Source organism: Portunus trituberculatus, chromosome 35, assembly GCF_017591435.1.
Source record: "Portunus trituberculatus isolate SZX2019 chromosome 35, ASM1759143v1, whole genome shotgun sequence".
In the NCBI taxonomy this organism is placed as follows: Eukaryota; Metazoa; Arthropoda; class Malacostraca; order Decapoda; family Portunidae; genus Portunus; species Portunus trituberculatus.
This window is the reverse complement of record NC_059289.1, coordinates 6,967,641-6,992,640: the sequence shown is the minus strand read 5'-3', so window position 1 is coordinate 6,992,640 and position 25,000 is coordinate 6,967,641. Positions and strand designations below refer to the sequence as shown.

At 40.9% G+C, this 25,000-nt stretch overlaps 3 protein-coding genes across 9 annotated transcripts in view; 1 reads left to right on the top strand and 2 right to left on the bottom strand.

Annotated features, from left to right (window-relative positions):
• LOC123513071 (dihydrolipoyllysine-residue succinyltransferase component of 2-oxoglutarate dehydrogenase complex, mitochondrial-like) overlaps positions 1-2,200 on the bottom strand; it is a 9,315-nt gene extending 7,115 nt beyond the window's left edge. The window contains exon 1 of the mRNA XM_045269913.1: positions 2,062-2,200. Coding sequence (XP_045125848.1) covers positions 2,062-2,124 — 63 coding nt within the window. The 5' untranslated portion in view covers positions 2,125-2,200. The remainder of the gene's footprint in view (positions 1-2,061) is intronic.
• A 561-nt stretch (positions 2,201-2,761) lies between these two features.
• Positions 2,762-22,867, bottom strand: LOC123513068 (ATPase family AAA domain-containing protein 5-like). Of its 7 annotated transcripts, XM_045269907.1 has the most exons (16): positions 22,580-22,867; positions 18,866-18,902; positions 15,513-15,613; positions 11,508-13,990; positions 10,479-11,014; positions 10,104-10,263; positions 9,793-9,895; positions 8,853-9,369; positions 8,633-8,722; positions 8,374-8,525; positions 7,880-8,048; positions 7,562-7,647; positions 7,225-7,402; positions 6,696-6,865; positions 5,617-6,386; positions 2,762-5,352 (listed from the first exon to the last, which is right to left on the bottom strand). In XM_045269907.1, the coding sequence occupies exons 3-16, from the start codon at positions 15,534-15,536 to the stop codon at positions 5,106-5,108; spliced, it is 5,685 nt and encodes a 1,894-aa protein (XP_045125842.1). In that variant the 5' UTR covers positions 15,537-15,613; positions 18,866-18,902; positions 22,580-22,867; the 3' UTR covers positions 2,762-5,105. The 7 variants fall into 7 exon arrangements, with proteins under 7 accessions (XP_045125842.1, XP_045125843.1, XP_045125840.1 ...); XM_045269908.1 differs by lacking the exon at positions 18,866-18,902; XM_045269905.1 differs by lacking the exons at positions 18,866-18,902; positions 22,580-22,867 and adding an exon at positions 17,024-17,174.
• LOC123513070 (glucose dehydrogenase [FAD, quinone]-like) overlaps positions 20,083-25,000 on the top strand; it is a 7,822-nt gene continuing 2,904 nt past the window's right edge. The window contains exons 1-12 of the mRNA XM_045269912.1: positions 20,083-20,540; positions 20,753-20,952; positions 21,182-21,371; positions 21,803-21,937; positions 22,403-22,524; positions 22,901-22,957; positions 23,224-23,337; positions 23,689-23,836; positions 24,007-24,164; positions 24,272-24,449; positions 24,621-24,694; positions 24,866-25,000. The exon at positions 24,866-25,000 is cut by the window's right edge and continues 17 nt beyond it. Coding sequence (XP_045125847.1) covers positions 20,417-20,540; positions 20,753-20,952; positions 21,182-21,371; positions 21,803-21,937; positions 22,403-22,524; positions 22,901-22,957; positions 23,224-23,337; positions 23,689-23,836; positions 24,007-24,164; positions 24,272-24,449; positions 24,621-24,694; positions 24,866-25,000 — 1,635 coding nt within the window. The 5' untranslated portion in view covers positions 20,083-20,416. The remainder of the gene's footprint in view (positions 20,541-20,752; positions 20,953-21,181; positions 21,372-21,802; positions 21,938-22,402; positions 22,525-22,900; positions 22,958-23,223; positions 23,338-23,688; positions 23,837-24,006; positions 24,165-24,271; positions 24,450-24,620; positions 24,695-24,865) is intronic.

Here is a 25,000-nt window from a genome sequence, read left to right as displayed (position 1 = left end):
GTATTATTGCCGTTACTTTAAAAACAAATTATCGTATTATGACTGAGTCTTTAAAAACAAATTATCGCAAAAATGAAAGCAATCTATCGTAATCCATGAGGCCATGAGTCTTATTTATAAGCATCAGCTGATCGGAAGAACCCCACTTTACATACCATCTGTTGGCAAAAAACAAAACTACAGAATATAATCCATTCAATTAATGTCTATTCCATCCAGATTTTTTTTCCTTCTTCTTGCTTTTTATTAATCTATTTTATGTCTATTCTATTACATCTATTACCAATCTATTCAATGCTTATTCCATTTACCGTATATACTGTTCGTGACCATTGGGGATTTGGTATCACTGCTGGTAAGGGTGTGAATTGTTTTGATTTTTTGGTAACATTGGAACACCCTCCCCATCATCATGGCAGTAGCTGGGAAAAGAGTGAGCAACACGATTTCTTACAAATTAAGAGTTGTAGAATATGCCAAGGAGAATGGGAATAGAGCAGCAGCAAGGGCTTTTGGGTGACAGCAAAAACAAGTGAAGAGTGCAAAGAAAGGTAACCATAACCTTCGTTGTCCAGCCTCACATTGGCCAGAACTAGAGGTTGACATAGAGACGTGGGTAATAAGTTTATGATCAAGTGTAGTGCCAGCTTCCTTTTATTTTAGTGTTTCTTTAATAAAATTGATTTTTTTCTTGCTTTATGGAAAAAAGGCTTTATTTTAGTGTTCAATGTTTATTGCTGTTGTGATGTTTTGCATGCCTGTAATGTGCTGTGAGACTGCTATCAAGAATATATGCTTAAATACACTAAAAACTTTTTTCCTGAATCTGACCTGCTAAAATGGGGGTGCGTCTTATATGCCAGTGCGTCCTATATGCCGTCAAATACAGTATATATATATATATATATATATATATATATATATATATATATATATATATATATATATATATATATACCTTCCTTGAGAGACACTCACAGACTGAGGCATGACCAGTGTTAACATAGTGTGCTAACATGGTGATTATAATATGTTATACATATTACGTCAGCCTCTATACCTCCCTTCGCTCAGGTTCAGATTTTTTTTTTTTTTGTGTGTGTGATTTTATGATATATACCTATTTAGTATATTAGTATATACATAATTTTATTTTCTAATTTAGTTCAATAGATTTTCTATATTCATTTTCATTATAGAGTTTTGATGGTTCTAAGAATGGTGTCAGTTCCACCGTTGAGATTTTGTGGTTGGTTAAATCCCAAATCTATGAAATCGTGGTCTGTTAAATCGAGTGTATCTGGTTATGTTAATGTCCTAGTAGATGTCCAAGGGGGATAGGGGGGATTGCAGCACCACGTTTGCTTAGGTCAGGGAAATTTCATTTTAGAATATCAATATTTCATTCCCCCATTCCTCACAGGCCCCTAAGCTTGCTTGGGGCGGTGTGAGGAGAAATGAGATTCATCAAAAGATACCATTATTTTTGTGCTTATAATGCATACTAGGTTAGACTGTAGGTGCCTCAGTGATGCATAAGGATATTTACAGCACTGCCTTAAAAAATACTGATAACACTTGCATCAGGGTTGTTTACTGTACTCCTCAAGGACACTCACTGCATGACTCCTTCCTCAAGGCTGCTTCCTGCACCTCTCCGCCAACAGGCTACACTGCTCATCAAGCCAGACACAGAATAATATGATGGTAATTGAAGGATGTGTTTATTACTCCACTCAAAAGTTCCTGGTGATCATCAAGACGGGTTACAAATAAAGAGTAACTAACACACCTCTCGACCTCACACCACGTCACTACCCAAACCCAGAGCTAAAGAGGCCCCATTCCCTTAGACAGTATTAGTACAATCACCCTTGGGATCTCGAAATGTAGGTGTTAACCACGTCATTACGATTACTAGTGGAGATAACCACTCAGATGACCCGATCAGCTGTTCCATCACTCACCACAAAACTCATTCATCCCCGGCCTCTCGATCTCACACCACACTACACACCGCCCTTCAACACTATGCCTGGTGTGCTGAGTGGCAGTGCTCACCTGGTGGTTGGAGTGGTAGGGCAGCCTGGCCCAGCACTTCCCGACACCCCTGGCGATCATCATGGCTGCCACTCACCGGTGTCTCTTGCTCACTGCGAGTCTGCCACCATCGACTGTCTCGCCCTCCGCTAGGTCACGGGAGACGCGGCGCTGCGGGGCATTCAAGAGGTGCGGCTCAGGTTTCATTGTGGATAACCAGATATTTATGGATATCATATGTATTTGTAGGATTCATTGAGGCTGGTGTAACTGCACTAAGCTATATTAGAAAGTTAAGCTGCGTCTGCTGTGTGATAAAAAGTTGTAGGTATAACTTGTGAGCGAGGAATACATGCTTGCTGTAGTATTCGTGCTCGCATCTCCAGTGAGTGGAGGTATTGGGCTTGTATTAGAGTAAGTAGAAAAAGGTATTCATAGGGATGATGACATCTCCCATATATATTAAATATATATATATATATATATATATATATATATATATATATATATATATATATATAAATGATGTAATTCATATCTTAATTTACTTTATAAGTTATTTGTTTCATTGAAGTGTACCGTACAGTAGTCTTGGGTGTTAATTTCTACTCTTGTACGAGGTGGTAAGCTACACAGGGGAAGTATTTTCTTATTATGAGGTATTGGTGTGGAATTTAATTCCGTAATACATACAAACATGTTTGATACTAACAAAATGACATATGTACTTGTACTTTTATTTCGAGCACTTACAACTTTCACACAAACATGTTAAATCAGTCACCATATGAGTACACATACACACAAACACATGCACACCCACACATGTACACACACAGTGGCACACTTTTTTTTAATGAAATATGCAAATTTCACACATCAAATTTGTACATGGACTTAATGTATCTCTTTGGCATTATCTAATACAATTTTGCGATATTAAAATGTAAATATTGCCTTTATTGCAAAGCACAAAGAACTTCATCCAATTCCAACTACGAATGGTAATAAAAGGAAAAAAAAAAAAACAAAGTTGGAATGAAATTTTGCTGAAGACATGAAAATTTCACATGAATCTTAATTGCTGTCTAAATTTTCAACTAAAATCCTGGGCATGAGTCCAGAAAGCAATAAGAATGACCATGTCACAAAGTGGATGTCCTGCAGTGGACAGGATGAAATTTCAATAACGTTCCTCACAACTTGGTATCAAGATACATGCAGATAACAGCAGCCACAGCAAGTACTGGTGCAAGATCTCTGAAATCACTGTTTTGTGCTGCTACTAAGTATGATAAAACATCAAATAAAATCTATAAAAGATTATTTTACATATGATAAAAATACAAAATGTTTTGAAAGGTATGAATGTACTAGATCTATGTATATTAAAGGTCTAAGGCAATGTGCCACCCCACCACACAGCTGCATTCTAACTCCTAACCTGCAAGTGTAGCAGTAAAAAAAAAAAAAAAAAAAAAAAAAAAAACAATGACTGAAATTGTACTCATCAAAACAACCAAGACCTACAATTCCAAATGGATACTGAAAAAAAAAAAAATCTACCACAAAAGTGTTAGTTCCCTGGCATGCCATTACAGCGATAACACAATCATCTAATGCACTATGTTCTCCAATACACGTCTTGATTAATTTATCATTTACTATTTCTAATCAGGTTCTGATGACTACTTTCAAGCAAAGGAACCACATTCTTCCCCCTTGCGGAAATCCAAGAAAGTAACATTTATTTAAAAGAATATTGCATTAAATAAATTATCCTTAAATTATATGAATTCCTGGAGTTAAATTTTCTGACAAAGCAGCCCTCCAAAAGTTATAAAAACATAATGATTAAATAAAGTAATGCACAGGGTGACATCCTATACTAGGCAAAACATTTCAATACCATCAGTGCTGTGCATTGAAGGAATCACCTACATATGCAAAGGCCATTTTTAAGTCACTATCAGTATCATACAATTTTTGTATAGGCAGTCATAATACTCCAATTCAATTCAGAATATTTTGCAGACTTTACAAGTATGCATATATTTGAAATTATATTATGATTGGAGCAATGTTGCAGAATCTGCATTAAAATAAAAATTATAAATTGGTTGTTTATAAATAATAGGGTTCACTTTGAAGTGAATGAAGTTTTCAGAATACAGAATAAAACTAAATTGCCTCTATTTTTTGTAGAAAATTTGATCCCAGAGTTATTATCAAGTTGGTCTCAAAGAAAAGTATAAAAATCTTCTTATACTTTTAAATAAAATTTTAAGAATATGTAAGTCCTGACAATTACTCAACAAAACAAGTAGTTCTATGTACATACTATCACATTATGTGCAGGCAAGTACTTACATCAGGATCTCATTACATCAAAGACCATATCATGTTATGTGAAAAGTACCTCACACAAGAATTAATGTATATAGAACTTTTTATCACATTACAGATTGTTTCATCATTGCTTGGCAAGCAATCATCAACAATTACCTCCACACATCTCTAAGAGAATTTTGATTACACAATAAAAACAAATGTACATAGTGTTCATATACACAAGTAAAGGTGCATGTAACTAGACCCTGATGTAGTTATATAAAAAGTACAAAATTAGAAATTATGGCTTTTTAATATATATTTTACAGTTTCTATTCTTGCAATCTATTTATAATAGACCTACCCATAACAAGTTATAGCAGGCAAATGTACACTCATTAACCAAAAAAAAAATAATAAATAAAATAAAAATAAAATATCAGTGCCTCCCCATGGTGAGGCAGCTGCTTTGAGCAAGGCTGATCCAGCCTGAATCTGATCCCATACTCCTTCAAACAATTCCCGATGCCTCTTGTCAGTTAGTAACAAAAATAGAAAAGAAACAAGCTAATAAAAATGGAAAATGTTACAGGTTTAAGTAAATATAAAAAGCATGTGAAAATATTAAATCCAGTATGTGCTTATAAAGAAATATTTCACAACGGTATCTAAAAGAAAATACATCCATACCATTACAGTGATAAACAACTGAGGAACAAAAATTCTACAAAGAACTAAGAAAGCAAAGAATTAGCTAATGATAATCTATCTTCCGGAGATACACTCCAACCCAACTGTAGGAAATAACTCAGGAACCGTCTGCTTCGTCTTCCCCTTCCCAGTGCTGCCCCAAGCTCATCTTCCCGAGCCAGATCTCTGAGAACAGGAAGGTAGTCCAGCCCAGCACTGCGATTCAGCTGAGTCACTGCTGGCAAGTGTTCAAATATTCTGCTCATGACATCCCTTTTCTCTGCTCTCTCACTGAAAATGTCACAAGAAATCATTAATTAAAATAAAAATAATCATCAGTTTGCAAAAAAGATGCACCAGCTTATCTGAATATGAAAGAAATATGAACTTGAGACAGGGAAAAACAGCAGTTAATTTCAAGAATAACATTTTTCCACAAAACTAAACACTTCACTTGAAATCATCACAATAACTATAAAACCCAAGCTGACATCCTGTGCAAGAGGTGCTATCCTCTTATAAGTCATTATTGTTGCCTAAAAGTAAATTACCTACCGTTCACTGCTGGATAACTGCGCAATACAGCTTTGCAACTCATCCCTCGCATCACAAGGCAGGCAAAGCTGTGGACAGTCTTTGCCAGTCACTCCTTCAAGAGATGAGGCAACTTCCCCAACACAACGAGCTACAGCCTTGTGAGCTATTTCTTGAATAATGCAATCATTGCTGTGAGGTGTCCAGAGGGGATGAGAAGGGCTAGGGGTGTTGCTTAAGCCTGCAGTTGGTTGCTTAACCCACCAACCAACATCTTTAATTTCAGCAGCATGAGTGATGACCTGTGATGAATTCATAATGTCCAACTGAGCCATTGAGTCATACATATTGGCCAATGATTCTAGACAGCTTTGAGAAGCTTTCTGTACTTCAGGAGGATCATTTGGTTTGATTTTTCTGTCAGGTTGCTTGGTCACAGGTTCAGCCTGTTTTCCCTCTTCATCATCTGAACACATCAAACTTTCATACTGCCATAAGTTAGATCTCTTGAGAAGGAGGTCATCAGGCTGCAGAGGATACCTGAGGGAAGGTCTTTCTCTTTCACTCAAAGAGAAAGGCAGGACACAGTGAATGTTACTTCCAATTTCCTTCCAACCAATGCCTGCTGATGACTTTGGGGTGAAGGTTTCAAAATGAGTTTTAGCATTAAATGTCCTCAATAAACCCAATTTATAAAATTCCTGTTGGTTTGGTTTCTTGAGAGTGAGGTTTTTTACTTCCGGGAATATCTCCTTCCACCAGTCTTCTCTCTCGTGTATATCCAAGGTGGCCTGGAAGTGTTTACCAGTGCATTACAAATAAATCCCATGCATCAGTGGGAGTTCTGTAACTACAGTATATACATAAGTGACATAGGCAAATCATGAACATCTAATGCAGGTAAACAGTAATGAAAATTCAATATGCAACAATTCAATATCATCAAAGGCCAAGTGCCAAGGGCCTAGAACTCAGGTATATGACTGCATCATGAATAAAAGCACTTCAATAATACACAAGATTAATATAAAAGAGAGCATATTAACAATAATAGTCTTATGACAATTGAAAGGCAGTATTTGTTTTCCAGCTGGTCTCACCTCAGACTGAGCACAGTCACAAGTGTCATGGCTGGATCCTGACTGACTCAACAACTGGAGATCCAGCAGTGACTTCCTGACATCACCTTTATTGAGATGCACCAGATCCTTAACCTCTTGGAAGCAGACATGGCACCCATTGGCTAAAGCAGCTAACTGCAAGTACTGGGCTGCAAATACAAACAAAACAAAATTGAAGAGTCATTTCTTCAACTATACAGCAGGATGGGGAAAAAAAAAATACAAGAAATATACCTAAATGGTGTATCCATACCAAAAGGATGTAGTCAGCACAGGAAGTGCATGTGTGAGTGTAACTGAAGCTCTCAACAGGTGAAGTTCATTGGAAAAATGGAAGCATAAGGTAAAGGAGCATTTCATGAGAGAAGCTTGGAGAGACAAAATCTTCAACAAGAAGGGAGTGTTTGTTTGAAATGAGGTTCCTTTGATGTAGCCGCTTGCTCCTGAAGGAAGCAGGGTACTAGAGATAGACAGTTAATACCTATTGAACACAATACACTGCAATTACCAGTAAGCTTTTCAGAAGGCAGAACAAATTCTATGACCTCAAAACGCTCTTTGATTTGAGAAAGGATGTTTGTGGAGGCATGAGAGGTGGTGAGGATGATGGGTCTCTTGGTGGTGGACATGAGGTTGTTGACAGTGGACATGAAGCCTTCATCCCACTCCTCAAACACAATGTCAATCTGCAACAGGAAAATAAGGATCCCCTAATATACTTCTAAAATGACAGACCTATAAACTCCCATTATAAGTTGATGGGAATATTCATTAAAACACAATTGTGAATATGATGGATATTATGTCAGCAAAATGTTTACACAAATGACATGGAGACAACTCACATCTTCAAAGAGAACAAGAGAAACACCTCTCTTCTTGTTGGAGTCTTTGTCCTGTGTTGAGGAAGTTCCTGTCTGGCTGTTTTCTGCTTGAAAGACAAAAAGACTAACTACAATGCACAAACATATGATATGAGCCTAGATAGGAGTAATATTTAATCTATTCTATAATACAAAGCAGTTTTCCAACAAAGAATGGATAAAAATAGATAAATGCAACAAAGATACCATGTGAAAGGGAAAAATACATGAAACTATAAAGTGTACATGATACAAAGATGAGATAATGGAGTAGACTTCTCAAACATGAACACATCTCACCCTTGGTCGGCACAGTGTTTGACGTCCTGGTGGAGAACAAGGCAGAGAAGGCACTGGAGGTCTGGGAGGAGGCAGAAGCATTGGAGACAGAATGTGACTGAGTAGCTTCAGCCAACTGACTCATGACTTGCCTGCCTTGCCGTCGAGAGGATGCATTCACTTCCAGCACCTACAGCATGAGTAGACATTTAGTTATGATTTGTGATTTTCTTTCATGTAAAATATCTGACTGAAAGTAGTGACCAAGTACAAGAGTTAACCCGTACTTTCAATCATTCATATGTTTCTCTTGTTAATTCTGGAATTCCTTGCCTGCTTCTGTATTTCCAACTTCCTATGACTTGACTTAATTTAAGAGGCAGATTTTGGGGGCTAACTTTCTTGGACCTACAAGGGAACTGGCAACTAAGTGGAAGTTTTTATTTATTTTATATTGCCTTTGGCCAGCTTTCCCTTCTTACATAAAAAAAGAAGGAAATGTTGCAGAAGCCTACCTTGTATCCCAATTCACTAGCCAAGGCATACACAGCAGCAGTCTTCCCAGCACCAGGTGGCCCACACACCAGGTAGGTGCTCACAATGCCCTCATCATCATCATCATCAAGAGTCGACTCATCAGACACCATAAAGTCATCTGTTAAGTGTACTGGCATTAATATATGAAAGCTGCCCCGGATTTCATGTTTCTTTGGGATGAAAATAAAGCTTTCCTACACATATTATGGATAAGGAAATGTAGTTATGGACACTCACCTCTTTTTGACTTTTTCTTTCTCTTTTTAGGTTTAATTTGGGGCTTATTCTTCCATTCCTGAAGCCAAAGTTTAAGTCTCTTCACATTTTCTGAAATAGGCAAACATTTAAAGGAGTGGAAGGAACTAGTCAATTGATGTAAATATGTAAAACATCCACACACCTAAAAAATCAACAAACAAAAATAAATAATTGAAATGTAAACAAAAACAACACATACCAGTGTTCCCAATAACCATTTCAGAATTCTTGGGCATGAATATCTGAGTCCAAACGTGAGGCGTCCTCTCGTGCCACACAGCATCAACTTCATCCTGCTGGTTCTGTTGAGTCTCTTCCAATGTCTCCTTGCAACCTCCAAGTTTTCTTCGCTTGCCTCTTCCTAGCATAGAAAGTTTACTCTTGCGCTTGCGTTTCCTTCTCTTGGCAGAGTTTTCTTCTTCATCACTGTCATCAAGGTTCACTACAGTCTCTTCTTTCTTCACTTCCTTCTGGTATGCTTCAACTGCTTCCTTTTTCAGCTCATAGTAGGCCTTGAAGACTTCATACACAGGGAAGTCTGGGTATTTCACCTTCATGCAGCTAAGGGAGAACACAATGTCCCCAAGCTCCAGGCGAGGAACATGGGGAGAAACCTTCTTCTGACAGACATTCCTTCTACTCAGGACTTTTTTATCTTCAGCAAATGTGAAACTTTCTAATGACGGAGAGTAGGAAGGTTCTTTCTTCAATGGTATCTGAAAATATTGCAAAAATTTGTTCTTAATAATCACACTCACAGCCTACAAATCTTGATATGGACTAATCTAGATGACTTAAGAATTACTCCAGTCCACAATGGAGAAAATAACGCATAAAGACAAAAGTAGAAAAATGTGACAACTGAAATGTGCTTTACCAAAAAGTGGCCACATCCATACCTTTAAAGCTTAAAGAGACATTTTCGTACTGTAGCTGTAAAACTTGGAGGAAGGATAGGTAAAATGTTAATCATCTTAACCTAATGTGACACTAATATATGCTGCTGCATCTTCTGATGTGGCTGTTGCATCTCCATGTGACTAGGAGTTTTCCTTTCAAAGCTATAATGCTGATAATTCATTGTATCACTGATGGGTAATTTAAAGACTCATTCCCAATGAGAGATTAACATAACTTACTTCAGAATCTTTCAGATTCCATACTTCAGCCCCCTCCTCTCTCTGCTGAGTGTGACTCACCGCAGGGAATGGCGGCCATGGAAGAGCCTCATCCTCACCATTGCTAAAATAACATTTTATAGTTTACAGTGACATTTCAATATATAAAATTAAATAAATTCATAAAGTTAATATATCCTCAGCATTCAATACACAAACATAAGAAATAAGTCAAAGCAACATTTAAACCTCACATCAATACTACAGAAGAACCAATGAGTTCAATTCAATGTTTGTAAGAAGTAAGTGATGTGGCAGCAACAAGTCCTCACCTCTTCTCTACAGCAAGTTGCTTCTTCACATCATCTGTTATACTTGAGTTGAGGAATTCCTGGCGAGCTTTAAGTTTGCTTGGTGACAATGGAACCACCTTGACTAGCTCCACATCTGGTGATGATGATTTCTTGCAAAATATAGGAGCTAACTTCACACCTGAGAAAAATTAAACCTTATCATTAAAGCACTCAAATTTTAATAAGCCTACATATTCTATGCCACCAAAATTTATTCAAAATCTATCGAACATATTCAATCAGTTACTGATCTTTATTTTAATGTAAGAGTACAAACAAGGAACAGATACATGTTACACATCAAACTGGCTGAAAGTCAACTGACTAATATGAAAGCAGCTTCTGCCTACAAACCTTTGGTTGTAACCAACTTTTGGGTACTTTTCTCTGCCTTCTTTGGCTTATCATCTTCATCATCAACTGTTACTTCTTCAGTGTACTTCTTGGCAGTGGCAGCAGCACGTCTCGGTGCTCTGCGCTGTGAGCTGTCCTGCACCTCACTCTCTGCCTTTCCGTCGCACTTCTTGCTAAGGAGTAAACTCTTCTTCTGCAGCCTTCCCTTTGGAGCTGACTTGGATGCAAGAGGACTCAGCAGAGCCTGAGTGGTCTTCCCTCTCTTTGGCGTCTTTTTAGTGAGTTGTTTGTCGGCAGTGTCATCTGCCTGGTCACTGACATCAAGAGTTATTGTTTCCTTGTCATTTGCTGTGTCTCTGCCAGCCTCCTCCTTGGAACTCTTTTGCTTCATGGTGGTACGGAGCTTTCTATTTTTGAGATTCCTTTTGATACCTTTAGCTTTCTTCAGCTGTTTAGTATTCTTATTAACTTTTCTCTCCTTCACCTTCTCTTTCCTGCAGATTTTTTGAGGAATAGGAACTCTTCTTAACCGTAAGCTGGAAAAAAAGAGAGAACAGTAAATAAATAACACATCCCTTACAATTTCAGTGCTAGAAATCTAATCTTCATTATGAGTCAGAGATCAAAGTGTAACTTTCATGATGACTCAACTTGTAAGAGGGCACAAAGCCACACAAGGAATCACTCAAGAGCTTCTGGTCATCACACTCATCACACCACTATCATCCTCTTTACATTAGTCATAAGTTCTTCCTAAATGCCTTAACAAATTTTCTTCTGTAACTGTATTTATCTATCTTTGTAAAAACATAGTAATATGGTTAAAAGGAATAGAACAGAGAGAGAGAGAGAGAGAGAGAGAGAGAGAGAGAGAGAGAGAGAGAGAGAGAGAGAGAGAGAGAGAGAGAGAGAGAGAGAGAGAGAGAGAGAGAGAGAGAGAGAGAGAGAGAGAGAGAGAGAGAGAGCACACATCCCCTCTCCCATACATGCAAGAGCACACCCAACATTCAACATGTGACACATCCTGACCTAAGTTTGCCGGGGCGGGACAGGAGTTGTGAGGTGTAGTGCGCCACGTTCTCCTTGTCATCCTCACTCGCCTCGGGAGAAGACTGCATTGTGCTGCTGGATTTCTCTTCAGCATCAAGACTAACAACACTACTATTAGCACTACTACTGCTACTGCTGCTGCTGCTGCTTTCACTTGTTACTGATATATCTTTGTCACTCTGTATTGGTTCATTTGTTTTCTTGTTTCTAATGAACAGTTCATCTGAACTCTCTTCCTCTGATGAGACTGATGGGGCTTTTTTCCTCTTTAGCAATCTCTTTCCTGCATTTATCGTATTTCTAATACCTTCTTTTTTTGTGCTCAGACTTCCTTTCCGTGTGAACTTCCCTTTCCTTGGGACCACTGTCATCTTGCTTCTGCTACTCCCTGCATTGTTTGTGTAGTTGCTCATCTTTTCCATATCACCACCTTTTGCTTTAACACAAACTTTATTCAGGACTTTCTTGGACAATGGTTTTGTAGGAGGAATCTGTTCAAGCAGTTCGATCTTATTCAATTCATCTAGGTTATTATTCTGCATACCCTTCTTACATCTTGCATTCTTTTTCAAACTGCAAGTATTAGAACTTATTTCCTTTCTTCTGCTGGAAGAGCTGTCCTCTGATTCTCCACAAGCCTCAGTGTGGGTTGAGCTGCCAAGTTTCCTTTCAGTTTCCTTATTGCCATCAAGGGGAGCATGCACATCTGCTTGTACAGTAAACACAATCTTATTTTCCTCTTCATCATTTTCCTTTTGATTGATCTTTTTGAAGAAATTAGAAATCCTTGAACTGTTAGAAACTGGAGGAGGTTTATCACAATTCTTAGGACCTTTCTTCTTGGACGCTCCAGCTGATTTTGACGCCATGAAGTCCTCTTCGGAGTCACTTGACACAAGTATTTTTCTGCGCGTCCTCTTTCTTTTCACCTTGGCTGGCACCTGGTTTGACTGAGACACTCCTGTATCTTTAACATCAATCTGGACTTGAGGTTTCTCATCTAACTTTTCTGAAGGATAAGAAAGCTTCGTTTTCTTTGCCACTGTGTTGCACTCTGATGAAACACTTACAATCTCTGTCACATTGTCACTACCACATTCTTTGTTATCCTTGGTGTTACCAGAATTGCTATCTGGGACCTGCTGTAGTTCATCTTTACACTTATTTATTGATTCTTCGTTTTCCTTCAGCTCATTACTTTCCTTCACAGCGCTCTCCTTTACCATACTGCAAGCACTCTTCATGTAGTCAGAAAAGGAGATACAGTTTGACATCACTTCCTTAGGGATCGGTTTGGGAAGGTCACTTGGCATTGCAACCTCCTCTAAGCAAGGTTTGATACCACTGTTCTCCTCTTTCACAATTCTGGGCTTCCTAATTCTCTTCCTTTTAGGTTTATCAAGTGGTGTTAAGTCAAAGTCCTGAAGTGATGAATCAAGGTCAGTAGTTTTATCTTTCTTTTCTTTTCTTTCTGTCTTCAATTTTTGTGACTTTTTCTTTTGGTCAGAAGAATTCACATTTACTGGAGTTTTGATAGCTTCTATAGAGTCATGGTCTATAACTTTATCAGCAATTTCTTTTTCCTTATCACACTGAACTTCTTGTAATTTTTTCTTTGCCACAGCAGGGTTCACATTCTCAGGAGCCTTTGCTGAAGTCTTTCCCGGTATCTCACACTCCTGGGATGGACTGTCCATAACAACCACACAATCATCATTACTTTCCTGACAATTACAATCTCCCTCTTCACCTGAGTGTTTGCCTGCTTCAGTCTGCTTTGTCCTGTTGGCCATCATAAAAGTGAAAACATTCTTCTTATTTTCTGGTGGTGGCAATGGATTCTTCAACTGTGGTTTGGCTTCTGTGGTTCCATTGCTGCTTGTTGCTGAATGCTCCTTGCCCTTTGCCTCAGATGAACCAATTTCTCTCTTCACAATCCCTTCTTCACCGTGAGACACAGGAGCTGCACTGACTGTTGGGGACACTTTTCCATCCACACTGGTGTCAGATGTACCTTGGTCCTTAGACTTCTTCAGTGACTTGCCATCATTATTGCACCCCTTCACACTCTGACCTTTAGCACTTGCATCTTCACCAGGTTCAGTATCATCGGTTAAATTAATTACATCTATGCTTGTCTCCTTTGTTCCACTGCTAGGGCACTTTGTATTAACTTTCTTATTGCAATTTTTGGACAGATTGGAATCTTTTACCTTGCTATTGATCTTCCCATTTTTTTCTTGCTTAGTTTCTTCTTCTGAACTGAACAAGGAGCAATCTGCATCATCTGTGTTGTTTGAGAGAGAAGAATTGTAACTCTGGTCCTCTTGATCCTTTGGTATTTCTACTCTTTTAAAATATGCCAAAATGTCTCTTTTCTCTTGCACGGGAGATGTCAACACAGGGGAACTCTTGAAGAAGAAATCAATGCCTCTCTGTCCTCTTCCACAGTGAGGCAAGTCCTGAAAAATAATAATTCAACAAACAAATAAATAAATGAAGAATTAGGCAGTAAAGCTATGGAGATACGTATATACACTACGCGCCAATGAATTGTTCGCGGCTCCACAACAGATCACTTCCGCGAGGGCCTCAAGATCATTTCCTCTAGTATGGCACCGTAGTGATTTATGCGAGTTATCATGCATCTGGGAACATGTTTAAAGTACAAGCAGTCCATGAAAACCGTTGATGGACTGTCAGTTGACATTTGTCAGTTATTAGTAAAACATTCGGAAAAGTATCGCCTCATTTTCCGCCTGTAATTTGAGCAGACACGCCCTGACACAACTCACCTTTTCTTCATAATGGGAGGCAAGAAAGACTTATCAAAGGACCAGATAAAAGTCATTGTGTCTTTACACAAGGCAGAGAGGCCAGTGAAAGAAATAGCCAGGATTGTGGGTGTTACAAGGAGATGTGTGCAAAAGTGGATACGAAAGTTTCGTATGGAAGGCGGGGTGGCAACGCCAGAACAGAAAAAGAGGCCTGGGCGAGGACGTAAAACTTCATCATGCACAATAAATGTTGTGAAGCGTCAGGTGGATGCTTGTCCTCAAATCACAGCGAGGGAATTAAAAGAGCAAAACCCTCAGCTGCTCGGGCAAGTGTCTGTGAGGACGGTACAACGCTGCCTGCATGATGACCTTGAGTTCCGCAGACGCCGCGCTCTCAAGAAGCCACTCACCACCCCTAGGCAACAAGAGCTTAGGGTTGCATTTGCCACTAAATATCTCCAGTGGGATATGGCAAAATGGCACCAAGTGTTATGGATTGACAAAGCTGTCTTCATGGTGTCCTGCAACCGTGGCAAGCATGTGTACCGGTGACCAGGGAGTGACCCACTTGACACAAAATTTATATCTAAGACTGAAAAGCACCCTGATTCAGTAATGGTGTGGGCCTGCTTCAGTTACCATGGTGTAGGAAATTTAGTGTTTTTGCCAAGAAATGAAAACATGAATCAGAATAATTATTTGGAACTTTTATGTGATTTTTTGCCCGGGTCTTTTGAAATGTGCAACGCTACTGTGTTCATGCAGGATGGAGCTCCATGTCACAGGGCAAAATCCGTCCTGACTTGGCTTCAGGACTGCCAGATTGACTTTTGGAGGGCTGGCCACCCAATTCCCCTAATCTGAACCCTATTGAAAACATCTGGTCCATCATGAAGAGGCGCATGCAGAGGAGGGATATCTCCGACATAACGAAGCTGCGGACGGCCATCAGGGAGGAATGGCATAATCTAAATCAAATAACCCTCAATAACCTGGCTGAATCTCTTCTTTCACGGCTTCTAAAGTGTATAAGAAGGAGGGGAAACCTCATCAATTACTAGTTTCTTCATAAGTATTATAGTACTTTTGTTTTCTCCATTCTAAGTGCATTCTATCACCTGTGGTGTCACAGCGAACAATTCATTGGCGCGTAGTGTACAAGTGTACCAAGATTAATTCAGTGACTAGTGATGAAGACAAGATTCACCTGGACGGCCGTAGAGAGAGGCATGGTGTGAGTGTTATCTTCAGTCTTCTTGAGAGACAAACACTACACACACTCTGCTGCAGATTTGCTCACTGCCATTCCTGTGAAGTAGCATTCAATATTGTAACCATGTAAATTAATTGTCCCATCTCCCTCTCAGTGTGTTTTCTTATCACTTAATGATCAGTAATAGCATTAGTCTTTGGTCAAATAAGTCTGTATGAATGTATTGGATACTGAATACCTATTTAAACACTTCTGTATGTGTATGTCACAAGTGTGAAATGAGTCATAGGACTAATTCTTGTTTTTTGAGAATGAAGTCACTGGCCAATTAAAAATAAAGAATTAATTTAGTCAAGTGCAGCATTTTATTTCATTTCCCTGCTTGACTCAAGCAGGGAAATGAAATAAAATACTACTTGAGTGCTTCCAGAGCCCCCTTCAGTATTGACGGGGTTCCTTGACAGACATGGGAGGCACCCTAGCAGAACACCATGGTGACTGCTGGGAGGGGTGTGGTTGCACTACCCCCACCCCTCAAGAAGTGTTCCGATGCCTACCTAAGAACCAGAGCTACAAGACAGAAATAGAATGTACAAAAACAAAAATAAGAATACAAAGCCATAAAACAAAACAAAACAAAAAAAAAAAAAAAAAAAATATGAAAAAGCCACAAGGCGCTGACACACCACCCACTCCCTTGCTTGGAGTATAAGAAGTTAATGGAGGTGCCTTATTGTGGTACCCTTCCCCAGGAACAGTCTGGTGCCTCCTTACAGCCTGGGCATTGAGAAAGAAAATAAAATGTAAAAAAAGACAAAAATATGAATACAAACCTAGGACAAAAAAGAAAAGAAAAGAAAGAAAAATAACCATAGGCATTGGCACATCAGCCTGTTGTACGGCTAAGTGCATGATGATGATTCCACTCAGACACCTTGAGTGGCTAGAAAGAATAAGAGCACTGGTGAGAGTTAGCTCCGTATTCAGATATGTTATGCTCTCTCACCACGACTATTTTTCAAGGCCAATGAGATGATTAACCAGATTTATAAGAGTGTTTCACCAGCTAATGATGTAGAAATTTTGTTAATCTCTCCTTACAACCGTAAAAAACACATTAAAAAACTCGTATAAATTCAAATAAAGCCTTTTGAAATAGTGCAGGTGAAGCACAGAAATGTTTGAAAATACGAGCCTTCCTGCCATAATACAGCGGCCTCTCCTGTCAGGCCCCGGGTGAGTGAGGGGGCATTAACCTCCGCCAGCACTCTGCACAGACACAGCCCACAGCACCAGAAGCACCAAGGCTACCATGACGTCTAGGAGGAACACCACAATTATAGTTTTCCTTCCTAACAGCAAAAGTTTGGCGGGTGGCGAGGAGTAAAGGTGGCTGGGGACATGACAAGCCGCCCTTCCACCTCACTTCACCAGCTCCCACTCCCTCTCTCTCCCTTCCCCGTGTTTCTTTTAAAGTTCCACGTTATCTTAAGCTCATAACATACCTTGACGTACCCCATAGACGGTTCAAATCCTGTTGGGAGGTTCAAAATGGCTCAAAATGTCCTTTCCCTCCCTCCGTCCCACCTCTGACACTGGATTTAGCGGGAAAACTTTGTTGATAGCGGCCGATGGTTCTTGTCCCAGCTGGTGATTCAAATTGTTAAAATGATTTCGTCTATCCTTTATGCATGTTTGTGTGGTATTTCTATTATTTAAATGCTAAAAATGGTCGTCTCTGAATTATGTATGCCTGTGTGGTGTTTTTAGAGTGAAATGGTCCGTTCTCTGATTAGTGCATCTTTACGTATGTGGTATTTCTTTAATCAAATGGTCCTGTCTCTGATCTATGTATCTCTGTGTGATATTTCTTTAGTTAACTGGATTTCTATTGTTCAAAAATGGGCCTGTTCCTGATCTACGCATATCTGTGAGCTATATACATTGTAAAAATGGCTCTGTCTGTGATTCATGCTCTGTGTGGTATTTCTATTGTTTAAATGGTCTAAATATTGTCACCTTGATCTTTCTGGTTGTTTTGTAATGTGACTTTAATTTTTTTTATTCATTCTCAGGATGCTCAAAATACAAATGTATTTGATTATAAGTGTTTGATTATGAATTTTCTACACCCCAGTGTTATGTAAAATGCCAGAATAGTTTTGTGTGTTCTTGTGTTTTGTGTGTCCCCTGCCTTCTACTCTAATTACTTTGCTGTGGTTCTTGTCCCAGTCGGTGGTTCAAAAATGTAAAATTATGTTGTGTGTGTGTGTGTGTGTGTGTGTGTGTGTGTGTGTGTGTGTGTGTGTGTGTGTGTGTGTGTGTGTGTGTGTGTGTTTGATTATATACATAGTGTGGTACTATTCTGTAAAGACTGGCTATGTTGTGAAAATTTATTCATCAATTAATTTTTGTTTTCTTTTTCTTAATGCAATTACATTTGTTAACCACCTTACTGGATTAATGGCTCAAGAATCTTTCTCCGCCATCTGCAGTATCTGCCACCTTCATTGATCAGTAGTGACGCGTTCCTGCTTAGCTCGCGCTTCCCACTTTGATTGGAGAGAGAGAGAGAGAGAGAGAGAGAGAGAGAGAGAGAGATAACGTAATTCTTTGCTGTTCCCCGTAACGCATGGTAGCTTAACCCAAATCTCTAAAGTTGTTATCTTACAATATATGTGACCAAACAAATGTAGGACGTATGAGAGAATGGAGATTAGTTCTGGCTTACTCTTGCATTCATAAGGAGGATACTAAAAGAAAGAGCAGAGAAGATAAATGTGTAAAAAGTAGATATCAGAACCTTTTTGTATCTCTTTGTTAGCAAATAGGGCAAATAATGTTAGGAGTCGGACATATATTGCTTGGTGCTTGCACAAGAGAAGGCTAACGTAGTGCACGCAACAATTTAAGTAGATGTATGATACAACTTGACTTAGCCACAAGATGCACGCAACACTCGACGCATGAGTCATATAACCTAACTTGAGTGAGTGATAGAAGGGAGTGAAGGTGTGCAGTGGGAAAAAGAGCGGGAGAAACTTACTTATACAGTCCTGAAAAAAAAAAGTTGAAAAAAGAATATCGAGGAGAATACAGAAAATGAGAAGGAAAAGAGTGGAATTTCTATAGAACTGCAAAGGATGAGAGTCACGCCACATAAGACGTGCAGTAAGCCTAGAGAAACAACTGCAAGACTCTCATACAAGTTACATACCCATGACTCGAGGGAAAGAGCAAATAAAGGATGCATACCACGAATAGATTAATGAGTAATCATTTTTTTTTCTTTGAAGTTAATTATCTATGCCTTCCACAATGACACATGCCATTAGCGACTTCCTTACCTGTGACTGTGCCTACTTCGTGTTTGGTGAACCCAGCCTGAAAGTAAAAGTGAAAGGAATAGTGCTTTAATCTCACAGAAGGCTCTTTGTGTGTGTGTGTGTGTGTGTGTGTGTGTGTGTGTGTGTGAGAGAGAGAGAGAGAGAGAGAGAGAGAGAGAGAGAGAGAGAGAGAGAGAGAGAGAGAGAGAGATCCAACAAAACTTCTTACACCCAAAGATGATGGTAATCATCGTAGTGTGTGTGTGTGTGTGTGTGTGTGTGTGTGTGTGTGTGTGTGTGTGTGTGTGTGTGTGTGTATCTTGAATGTCGCTAAATGATACAATACACACGGTGACTCGTCTCTCTCGAGCTAAGTTGAATAGAATCTCCTTTTCCTCGCTTTCCTTTCTCCCCTTTCTCCTTTTCCTCTTCCCCTAACGGCGAGTCGTAATTTACTCAAGGCTAGGTAAGGACTCGTAGAAAGGCCGCGAGTAACAAGGGTCGGTCTGCCTAAATTACACTGGATTCTGACAGGCTGGGAACCGCTCGGTATCTGTGATATGCCAGTTTTCTCTTGGTGCTACTGTTGATGCTGCCGGTGCTCACATGCAGGGACGCGAATATTTTTGCTTTGTTGGGGTGGAAGGAGGTTCGAAGTGTTGTAGTTTTTGGATTGTGGCGTGTGCAGTGCTTGGTGGGACGTTCTCTTAACATGTTTCCTGCCAACCTGTCACTGCCACTTTTGAGCAGCGAGACCATTAACAACAACAACAACAACAACTACGAAAATGAATATGTATATATATATATATATATATATATATATATATATATATATATATATATATATATATATATATATATATATATATATTAACTAAGACACATTCCATAAATAATAACACAATCATTTAGGCCACATAAGGAACACGGGGAGATGACAGCATTGCAGTGAGGGTGAGCATCAGTCTGCTGTCCTGGTAACAGCAACCCCATGCACAAATTCCTGTCGAACAAGCCACAAAGTATACACGTTTTTCTTATTCTGGATCGACTGCATCAATACTGTGGCAGGGTCAGTGACAGGGAGGTGTCGATAGGAGGTAGTGATGTTCATACTGATCTAAGGACTCAGTTTGCAATAACTGTATAGAGATGCACCACAAAAAAGGATTAATTGCTACAGGAACCCGTCCTCGTCTACCGGGAGAGAAAGCGGCAAGCCGGTTCACTATTCTGCAGCAGCGACCGTGAAGCAGGTAGAAGTGGCGAGAGGCGATCCAGAGACCCGCGGCCAGTGTGGCGGCGTTTCCCGTCATATGCGCGCGTAACTCGGGGCTGAGAACGTCAGTCAGCGCCGCACTTGTGTCTCATTACGTGTGAGAGAAGTGAAAAGACCATCATGCATCTTACGTGATTCAACCTGAAGGAACTCGATGAGGACTAAATCTACTGGTAACCCATATCATCAGTGATCAAGACTTGTGATGCGGTAACACTAACTCCTCGAATCCCAGTGACACATATATCGGCTTCATCCGCCGCGAATGAGCTGGTCAAGCTGGGCTGACGATGATCACTAGGGTGTTGATCACCTTATTAAGGCTGGTGCTCCTGGCAGGACTGCGGCGGTCCGGCCCAGCAGATCCTTACCTCACACCGCCCTCTCTCAGACCCATCTATGACTTCGTGGTGGGTACGTGTAACTTCATTTCGTTTTACTTATTTGCACTTTTTTCTGGCCTTGTTTGTGTTATACATTTATTTAGTTAGCCTCTGTGTATCTTTTCCTATCAGTGTTTTCTGTCACTGTCTATCTGTCTCTGCAAGACCTTAACTAGTGACACCAAACAACACACAGTTTCTTTAACACTCTTTCTTCCTCCTGTCCTCCTGTGGACGTCGCAGTGGGCGGAGGCACCGGCGGCAGCGTTGTGGGGGCGCGGCTGGCGGAGGCCGGATGGCAGGTGTTGGTGCTGGAAGCAGGAACCCCACCACCTCTTGAAACAACTGTGCCTGGCCTCAGCATCGCCCTCTACTTCACTGACACGAACTGGGAGTACACCATAAGCCCGCAGAAGTACTCCAACCGGTTCTTCCTCGACAGAGTGAGTGTCACGTCTCTAGGGTGCGCATAACGGTGAGGCGAGCCGGTATTGTGTCATTCAGCACAGTCAATCTTGCCAGTGACGTGAGGACAATGTTTGTGCTGCCAGGAATGCTAAGTAGATGATGATTATCGACGATCTTATAACCTTGTGTATAATATTGTGATATTAAGAGGCCGATGTTTAACGAATAACACCCCTACATAAATAATTGACTTGTATATATTAGGGAGGGCGGATGGTGCAAGGACGTCTGGTGGGCGGGTCATCCAACATGGGCGGTATGCTGTACGCACGGGGCAACAGGAGAGACTATGATCTATGGGCGGCTCTTGGCAACCCTGGCTGGAACTACGAGAGTGTGCTGCCTTACTTCAAGAAATCCGAGGACTTTCAGGGGCATCTCACTCCTGATACCGGTGAGAGAGAGAGAGAGAGAGAGAGAGAGAGAGAGAGAGAGAGAGAGAGAGAGAGAGTCAAGATTCTCATTGGTAAAAGAGAAAAAGGGAAAAGAAAAGGGTAACAAGTATGCATTCAAGAAAATCCAGTTATGTAAAAGTATAATGATCTGGTTTTGTGTCTCGGAGAGAGAGAGAGAGAGAGAGAGAGAGAGAGAGAGAGAGAGAGAGAGAGAGAGAGAGAGAGAGAGAGAGAGAGAGAGAGAGAGAGAGAGATGAAAACCCAAAACTGTCATTTATTCTTTCATACATGGCAATTAACACTTGTCTATGCTGTCAAACTAATTCACAAGCTCTCATTTTTTTATGCATTTCTTGAAGCAGAGTAGAGTTTTCCCAATAGTACGCATGTGTCACTGCAATTCCTCCACCCTTCCCGTGTGCTCTGCCAGAGATGTTCCATGGCCGCGGTGGTCCTCTGGGCGTCACTCCCAGTACCAAACTTTCTCCGGTGAGCGAAGCCTTCCTCGCTGCGGGCCGTGAACTGGGTTATGCAGAGGTAGATCCCAACGCGTTCAGCCATGTGGGTACGTGAAAGATTCTTCTCAATGCCATCACTGTTGCTATTATCAATATTGTCACTGTTATGTCATCATTAATATTAGTATTATTTTTAAAGGATTGGCTTTTAGAATAGGAAACATTCTTGGTTGCCACTGTAATTTACAAAGAAAGAGAGAGAGAGAGAGAGAGAGAGAGAGAGAGAGAGAGAGTTACAATTAGATGATAGTTTTGAAGTTTATACAGAACTTCAAAACTTCAAAAATATCATCTAATTGTAATTCTATTGTAATTCAATTTGTAATTTATAACTCATAAGCATAATTTAGACTAGTTTTGGTTAGGTTTTACGATAGGATGTACTCATAATACACCTTCATCCTGTAAAAATACCAAGCATAATAAATAACAGACAGAGAGAGAGAGAGAGAGAGAGAGAGAGAGAGAGAGAGAGAGAGAGAGAGAGCATATCACAACCGTTCCCCGTGCAGGGTTCGCACGCTCTTCCTACACCGTGCGAAGGGGCGTTAGGTCCTCAGCAGATGACTGGCTTCGCCCCGCGCTCCTCAACCGCCCTAACCTGCACGTCCTGACGGGAGCCACTGTGGAAAAGGTAACAATGACGGATTCTCTTAACATATAACGGGACTCCTCTACGTTATTCTTACCTTTAATTTACGTCATCCGTCTCTTCTGAGTAATGGTTGTATTTCCGATAGGCCTTGGGTGATTACAACTATTTTTCAAACCACACAGATATGAATAGTCAGGTTTTTATTTAATTTTTTTCTGTATGCGATGCGGAAATCTTTCTCAAACGATCACTAGAATCTTTAGTAAAATAACACTTGCAAATTTCAATAACTTCGTTCACTGGACTATTAAATGTATTGTTCTGAAACAAGACACCGGAGTGTTTAGAGAATGTTCTGCCTCGCGTCTGTTCACCTTCACTCAACACTTAACTTCCCTCCGTACGTTCCTTGCAGATCGTGCTGAGCCAGAGCAAGCGTGCCGTGGGTATTCAGTTCGTGTACGGTGGTCAGGTAGGTTGATGCTACATGAACTGAGGGCGAAGCAAGGAAGAGGAGGAGGAGGAGGAGATAGGGGGAGGGTGAGTGAGCCGCATGATGACGTGGTGAAAATCAAGGGAACACACTATTGTTGTCATTGTTTTTTGTATTTATTGTACGTGATTGCTCCTGTTCTTATATATCTTCTCCCTCCTGATTTTGTATTGTATGAAGGATATTAATCAGCTTTCATTCATACCCATGTGATTAATCTTTTTCCCACTGTGTCTGTGTGGCAGAGGCTTAAGGTGCGAGTGGCGCGTGAGGTGGTGGTGTCAGCAGGCGCCCTGGCCTCCCCGAAGCTGCTCATGCTGTCCGGGTTGGGACCCGCTGCTCACCTACGGAAACATGGGGTCAGTCACCCATTGCCTGGGCGGAGTGTCTCAGGCTCTGCCCCGCGCCGCGATCTCAGCGCCCCGCTTCACTGACTGTTTAGTAAACTTCCACTGCGTTATGAGAATGTTTGCATACGTGATAAAATAAAGTTTGTTATTGTCATTTAAGTAATTACACAGAGATAAGTTCATATGATATTAAGTAAAAAATATTTTCAACGATACGCTGAAGTCTCCAATAGAAACTGTCAAACGCGCGTTTCCTAGATATGGAGAAGGGAAGGTGAGGAATAGGAGGAAAGGGGCGAAACTTGTCTGCACACACACCAAAAGTTGAGAAAAACCTTCTGCCCTCTCCCTGTACGCAAGGTACCGGTGGTGGTGGATCTGCCTGGCGTAGGACAAAACCTGCAGGACCACTTCAACGTGCACGGACTCACGTGGACGGTGCCTCCGGGCGCCCTCGGTAACTCCAACTTGCTGACGGCGGCCTTTCAGTACCTTACCACCATGGAAGGTCAGTGCTGGCGAATCTTTAGATCACGGTTTTCCTGTTTCGTGCTTAAATGTCTTAATATTTTGGTTGTTTTTGAGTTTGATCTGCCGAGTGGTGGTGTGCAAGCATTCGCTAACTGTAAGTACTGCGTGAACACTTCTAATGATTGCCCCTCACTGGTTCCCCGACAGGACCGTTCACAGAGCCGCTGGGAGACAAGACCACTGCTTGGGTGAACGTTGGGTCCGGGGAGACCGAATGGCCAGACTTGCAGTGCCATGTGTTGTCTCAGACCCCTGCCTTTGACTTCGGCCTCTTTACCACGACCCTTCTCAGCATCAGCCGCCAGGTAGGGCCGCCAGCACCTCAAGGCACAGGAACCAGGCTGAGAATGTGAAGCACCAATGGTTTAATCAATAACTATCTTTCCCTTACCTCAGTCTCTTGTTGTCACAGAAATACCAGTCGTACTTCGGTCCCATCCTCGGGTCGGAAGGCTTCACGATCGAATGTCAGCTGTCAAGACCCAAGAGTCGCGGGGAGGTCACTCTACGTTCCAATGACCCCAATGACTATCCGATAGTCAACCCCAACTTCCTGAGTCACCCCGAGGATGTGAATACGATAGTCAAAGGTTAGTTAATTGGTACCAGGGTCAACTGAGATTCTAGTTGTTACACTGCATACTGGAAGCGCCAATACCATCATTCGGACAGTGTTTCAGGGTGAGGTAAAGAATGAAGCAACTTTATCTGTGTATTTCCTTTTCACTGTCATCACTTTCTAAGTATTTATTTTCTGACAGGGATCAAATTCGGTCTCTCCATCGCCAACACTTCAGCTCTGGGAGGCAGATTTGGTGCCAGATTCCATAATAAGGTGAGCCGCCGGTAATTTGTGTGAACATGTCTCTTAGATGATTCTACTTCGGTCTCATGTGCGTGTTCAGAGAGAGAGAGAGAGAGAGAGAGAGAGAGAGAGAGAGAGATATTAGTCGGGCTTTCCTCATTATCAGACACAGTTCACGCACCACCTGTCTCTCTCAACCAGCCACTGCCGGGGTGTGAGGGGCACGTGTTCGGCGCTGACGACTACTGGGCCTGCTACGCGCGGCACATGGGCACCTCCTACATCCACCCCACAGGAACCTGCAAGATGGGACCGCCTGAAGACCCCACCAGCGTA

What these genes read in the sequence shown, in the direction of transcription:
- LOC123513068 (XM_045269907.1), bottom strand. Translation starts at nt 15,536, where the DNA reads ATGCCTCTCTCTACGGCCGTCCAG. An exon ending in GTGACTGTGCTCAGTCTGAG is followed by an intron (nt 6,387 to 6,695) that starts GTGAGACCAGCT and finishes AAACACTTCCAG; the next exon opens with GCCACCTTGGATATACACGA. An exon ending in CAGTTATCCAGCAGTGAACG is followed by an intron (nt 5,353 to 5,616) that starts GTAGGTAATTTA and finishes TGACATTTTCAG; the next exon opens with TGAGAGAGCAGAGAAAAGGG.